General features: G+C 45.8%; 1 protein-coding gene across 1 annotated transcript; it reads left to right on the top strand.

Moving 5' to 3' along the window:
- The first annotated feature begins 289 nt into the window (after positions 1–289).
- On the top strand, positions 290–5,422 carry rergla (RERG/RAS-like a). The gene is made up of 5 exons (XM_060049503.1): positions 290–551; positions 682–738; positions 1,314–1,387; positions 2,111–2,259; positions 4,193–5,422. Exons 1-5 carry the CDS (start codon positions 500–502, stop codon positions 4,488–4,490), a joined length of 630 nt encoding a protein of 209 aa, XP_059905486.1. The 5' UTR covers positions 290–499; the 3' UTR covers positions 4,491–5,422.
- The last annotated feature ends 1,098 nt before the right edge of the window (positions 5,423–6,520 follow it).

The following is a 6,520-nucleotide window of genomic DNA, read 5'->3' as shown; positions in this document are numbered from 1 at the left end:
GCGCTTCCACACTGGCAAGTCGTTCCAAACTCTGAATGCTACAAACACGCAGCACTCTTGCCTTATCTCCATAGGACGCGATTAGCAAGGAAAGTGTTCTAGCAAGGCAGCAGCCTTCACTTTGGGAAACAGCCTACGTATTCACCTTATTACGCCACGCCCCATGTCCATGCTTGATTTCCGTGCGGCTTTCCATCAGCTGTAAAGTGTGGACGGTCCTGCCCACGTGGGTCATCCTGCCCATGTGGGCTTGGCCTGGGCGCTGACGTCACACGCACAGAGACCCAAAGCGCTCCGAGCAGCCAGCGAGCGCTCAGTGCAGTCTGGCTCAGACCCCGGACAGTGGCTCTGTGTTGTGTATAATATTATATGTATTCTGTCGTTTTTAAAGCGTAAAAGAATGCTCAGCTAATTATAGCAATCGTTTGTTTTATTGTATTCTGCAGGACGTTAAGTGTTGGTATTTAGTTTGCGGTTATCGAAACGGTTGGACGCGGACATGAATGACATCAAACTGGCTGTGCTGGGCAGCGAGGGAGTGGGGAAATCAGGTGAGGATGCGCCCTGGTGAGAGATAGGGGTCCCGCTGAGGGACAGGTGTCCCGTGGACGGACAGTGCAGAGCGCACCTTGTACTTGACACTCGTATTAATAACCATTTGCTTTGGCCCGGTTTCTGCAGCTCTCATCGTTCGGTTCCTGACGCGGAGGTTCATCGGGGAGTACGCCTCGTTGACCGGTAAGACACCTAAAGTTTGGAGACTATTTATTTAGACCCCTTTTTGAAGGCTTGCTTGTTTTGCACATAGATTAATTCAGGTAAAACACTTGATATGGAATTGGCGATATACAGTAGGATACAATGCATATGCTGAAGTGAGAAACATAATTTACATAGTGATTTATGGGGTACATCTTACTTTTTTATGATTGTGATCATCTTTAACTAGAATTCAATTCGGCATCGATTTAGGTATTTAGTATAATGAAGTTGTGATGCAATTCCGACTGCATTGGAATATTCCCATATTTCGTTAAACATTCCTGTGTCACGTGTCGTTCCTATCTTTGAAGGAAACTAAATGAGTCATGAGTAGTTCAGTACAGGGAAGTGAAGAGTAAATTGTGGGTTTCACCAGAGATTGTGTAGTTTCTCCCGTGGCACACGGCAATGTGCCTTCGGGTTATCTGGCCTGCTGCTACACAGGTTTCAATCACAATGTTTATGTACTATCAGCTGTTTGAATCTCTCTCGCTCTCGCTCTCGCTCTCTCGCTCTCGCTCTCGCTCTCTCTCTCTCTCTCCCCCCTCCAGAGTGTATCTACAGAAAGCGTCTAACTCTGGATGGGAGACAGCTTAACGTGGAGCTGTATGACCCCTGCTCACAGGTGGGTGTAAAGACCGCTACAGAACCACAACCTGACGGTCTTACAATGATACAAACCTTTATTAACAGAAACAGCCTGGAACACCTATTGGTGGTCAAACAACAGGCGTTTTTAACCTAATTACACCATCTCGATCAATCGCTTGCAAACCAATCGGATGGCACCATATTGTTGCCATGACGCATTAGAATGCTACGAACACAAGAAACAAAATGGCATCCACAAGTTTCACCGGCTGCTGACCTTCGTCCATCTCAACAACACTCAACACCTTTTCATTTTATTCTTGTTAGTTGTTTGCTACATAGAGGAACTGCAGTGCCTGTTTGTTTTTTTTCTGAAGCGTGCATTCTGTAACGCGGGACCTGACCTTGTGTTAAAATGTCCTGATAACTACGGTGTTGTCCCTGCCTTCACCACAGCGTTCTTCCACACTGGGTGTGGCCTCGCCTTGTGTATTGAAGACAGCCACATAATAGCAACACTTTAATATCTCAAGTGGTCACGAGAGCCTGTGTTTCCCAGCTTGGATCCTCTCCGGCCTCAAGAGATCCATCCCATGTTTTGGTTGACCTTGAAGGGTTCAAGGTTTAGTCTTTGGTTTCGTCAGAGCTGATTTCAATGCAGGCCTCTGAAACCATTGATGCTGTGATTGTGATCAACTCTCCCTCCCTCAGTGTTAACACTGAGTAACCACGCCTTTGTTGTTCTCCCCGTGTCAAGGTGTGTGCGGGGAAGTCTGCGCTGAGCGACCAGATCCACTGGGGCGACGGTTTCTTGGTCATCTACGACATCAGCGACCGGTCCTCCTTCCAGGCTGCCAAGAACATCCTCCACCTGATGAGAGAGACGCACCCAGGGGCCAGCAAAAGGTGACTAGGGGCCCCTTTCATTCATCAATAACCTGGTCAAATGATGGTCCCTTTGACATGAGTTAAGGGTCCGGTCGATTTCAATTACATTTTATTTGTAGAGCCCTTGATCCCACACTCTCAAAGGGCTTAACAGACCAAATATTGATGACCCCCCCCCCCCCCCCCCTTGACTCTAGCCCCCCAGAGGGCAAGAAATAACTCCTTTAATTAGCAAGGAAAAATCTTGCTTAGGTATGGCAGTGCAGCAGTACAGACCTGACGAGTCAAGTGCGTATACATTGAGCGTGCTGGTGCTGACATAAATAGAAGAGCCGCACTATTGAGTTTCTGTGAAAATGCTTTCACACACACAGAAGTCACTACATGGGACTGATGTTGGTCTTTCATGGGCTGTTCACAAACCCCTTTTTTTTTACTTACTCTTCTACTCTTCTTCTAATGGTGCTAATCTGAACTACGTTTTTATTTCAAATGATAACAAGAAAGCAAATCCACTGAAAAGGCCCCAAACCGGCTTTTTGATAGACTCTGATTGCCTCAAAGTAGACTTGAGCGATTACCTGTGTTACTCACTAAGCCAATCAGAAACATTTAGCACCACGACAGCGTCGCATTTCCCCAGGTGCAATCGATGAGCTCTGATTGCAGTCTTTACGCATCAAGCCCCAAAGCATAGCAGCTTTTCACCTCAATCTCCTCTCAATCCACTGCAGTCAGTCGAGGGTCACGCTGAACTGCGTGGGTCGCTTCCCCCGACTGCAGTTTAGTTCTCATGATAGAGCGGTTTGACTCAGTCGTTAGCTAGTGAGCTCATTACGCTCATGAGCGCAGCAACAACGCAACAAATTTAGAGCTACAAGCCGAACAGAGTTAGCGCAACGTAAACACACCTTAGTTATCACTACAACAAGCAGAACCAAGTTAGACCAAGTTGGTGCTGTTGTAGCGCAACAAAGATAGGGCTACAATAAAGTTAGCACTACAACAACACAACAAAGTTAGCGCTTCAACACACAGAACAAAGTTAGCGCTACAACACAACAAAGTTAGCGCTACAACAACACAACTGAGTTAGCAATACAAAAACACAACAAAGTTAGCGCTACAACAACACAAGAAAGTTAGCGCTACAACAACACAACCGAGTTAGCGCTACAAAACAAAGTTAGCGCTACAACAACACAACAGAGTTAGTGCTACAACAACACAACAGAGTTAGTGCTACAACAACACAACAGAGTTAGAGCTACAACAACACAACCGAGTTAGGGCTACAAAACAAAGTTAGCGCTACAACACAACAAAGTTAGCGCTACAACAACACAACAAAGTTAGCGCAGCAACAACGCAACAAATTTAGAGCTACAAGCCGAACAGAGTTAGCGCAACGTAAACACACCTTAGTTATCACTACAACAAGCAGAACCAAGTTAGACCAAGTTGGTGCTGTTGTAGCGCAACAAAGATAGGGCTACAATAAAGTTAGCACTACAACAACACAACAAAGTTAGCGCTTCAACACGCAGAACAAAGTTAGCGCTACAACACAACAAAGTTAGCGCTACAACAACACAACTGAGTTAGCAATACAAAAACACAACAAAGTTAGCGCTACATCAACACAAGAAAGTTAGCGCTACAACAACACAACCGAGTTAGCGCTACAAAACAAAGTTAGCGCTACAACAACACAACAGAGTTAGTGCTACAACAACACAACAGAGTTAGAGCTACAACAACACAACCGAGTTAGGGCTACAAAACAAAGTTAGCGCTACAACACAACAAAGTTAGCGCTACAACAACACAACAAAGTTAGCGCTACAACAACACAACAAAGTTAGCGCTACAACAACACAACAAAGTTAGCGCTACAATAACACAACAGAGATGGAGGTCCTAACCCCCCCTCCGTGTCCGTGTCTCCCAGGGACGGTGAGGCGGCGGCGGGCCGGCCGGTGGTGCTGGTGGGCAACAAGCAGGACCTGTGCCACATGCGGGAGGTCGACCACGAGGAGGGCCAGCGCCTCGCCGCCGACCACCGCTGCGGCTTCCTGGAGCTGTCGGCGGCGGAGCACAGCCAGGAGGTGGCGCTGGTGTTCTCCAAGGTGGTGCAGAGCGTCTGCGCGGGCAGCAAGGCCAAGGAACGCCGCCGCCGGCCCAGCGGCTCCAAGTCCATGGCCAAGCTCATCAACAACGTCTTCGGGAAGAGGAGGAAGTCGGTGTGAGGGGTCGGAGCCCCCCCCCCCCCCCCCCCCCCCACACACCCTTTTCCGCCCAGGTCCAGGGCTCAACGTCAGTTGGGGTTTGAACCCAGTGGTCGTCGGGACGAGACCCAAAAGTGGGTCACGCCGTGAAACAGGTGTGGGAATCCCCTGATGTAGACGTTCTAGAATTAAACCCCACTGCCCTGTGTCAACCTGTTGCAGTTGCTTCTGAATGCTAATGGCGTTTATATTCAAAAAGCAACGCTAAACTCTTAAGGAAAAGCGCGGCCACAGTGCCACCTACAGGTCATCAAAGTAATTTGATCTATCGTTTGTTTGTGTGGTGATTGACGCTTGGATCCAATACATCCTCTCACCAGAGGGGGCGCTGTTGCGGTTTCCATTTAGTGTTTGGTGACAATTTAAGATTCATTTATGTCCGAATTAATTTCATATTGCTGAGGTAATATTCTATAGCACTTATTTGACTGAATCTCTCGCTACAACCCCAATACTGCTGTGGGTTAAAAACATACTTTTTATGCAGTGATATTGTCTTGGAAGAGTTAATTATAAATCCTAGTGTGACATAGGCCTAATGAACCAAAGTATTGTGCTTCCCTTTTGGAAGAATTGAGCGTTGAGGGATTATTTCTTCGGCTTTGTTCTGCTCTTTCTCTGGGATTAATCGGTCGCGGGTCAGGTCACACCCCTCAGAGTTCGTTCCATCTGAGGACAAATCCAACGGGCGATGAAAGGAACGTAAATCCCACGGAATTATTATCTGTTCTACTCATTTTTTGTTGTACATAGTGGTTGATCCTTTAACTGAGTTCACAGCAAATTATCACAGACAAAGAATGTGTTACTTGGAGTCTGTAACAGAAGGAGCCTGAGAAAGTGATGAGTGTAAATATGTTGGTCCAAGAATTAAACATTTGTATTGCTTGATACTGTGAGCATTGTGTGTTACTCAATTTTATACCGTTCATTAATGCAAGCACTATCACATTTTCAGTCAACACAAATATATAAAACCAATATGTAAGCATTCATGCCATACAGGGTGGCATATCAGGTTGTTTAACGATTGGTAATGGTAAATTGGTAACTTCATAGTTTTAATTAAAAATAAACTTTAATCAGTCACCGTAGCAGCATGATCAAATTTTCCTACCGCTGTATTTCCATGGTTACCTCATTAAAAAATCATCACAATCTCATATTGTTTACACATGGTGCGTTCGCTCCGTTTTTTATTACACTTTATTACACGCTTCGTCGTTATCGCACACCTGGGCAAATAAACAGTGAGGAGTTGTGTAATGAGAGCGATCACAGAACGATGGGAATGCTCTTTAATTAAAAATAATAATAGTGAGTTTATGTGTGTGTGGAGGGGGGGGGGATTTTACTCCTCATCACTGTCAGTGCGATATTATCCCGAAAGCAGAAGGGGACAGAGAGATACCTGGCATTATTTTTACAGATGGAGGAAAGCCATTTTCTTACACTTTGGAACCACAAGCAACGTCTCTGTTGAAGCACACCAGGTAGGCGGTACAGGCGATTCTGACTGTCTGAAATGAACGACCACATGACGGGTCTTATCTTATCTTCAGAGGACGGAGAGGGAGATCCCCTGGCCAGCGAGAGGCAGTGATATGATCCATTGGTTTAATTGAATTGTCGGACAATGTATGTTCCTATTCTGGCAACATCGGCCAGGAGCAACCATACATGGCAGGACTTCCCAGGGATGACCTGCTAAATTGTTATCAGGCATCTTCGTTCCTGGCTTAGTATATCATATATTTAGTGCATTATGTCGTTAAATTGACACCACATTTTACGCGGAGCCGACCGTCATAGCGTATAATTTAAGCCTGTGTTCAGCACATGGATTCACTTGCTTTCCATTTTACATACCAAACAGATCATATGGATATGACTGTAAAATGATCCTAATAGTAAATCCATGGGATTAACTCACTCAGGTAAGGGAAACCGTCTAATGGTTGACAACATGCAGCCTTAATCCCTTTAGTAAA

This window comes from Gadus macrocephalus, chromosome 4 (genome assembly GCF_031168955.1).
Source record: "Gadus macrocephalus chromosome 4, ASM3116895v1".
In the NCBI taxonomy this organism is placed as follows: Eukaryota; Metazoa; Chordata; class Actinopteri; order Gadiformes; family Gadidae; genus Gadus; species Gadus macrocephalus.
This window is presented reverse-complemented; position numbering and strand designations above follow the sequence as displayed.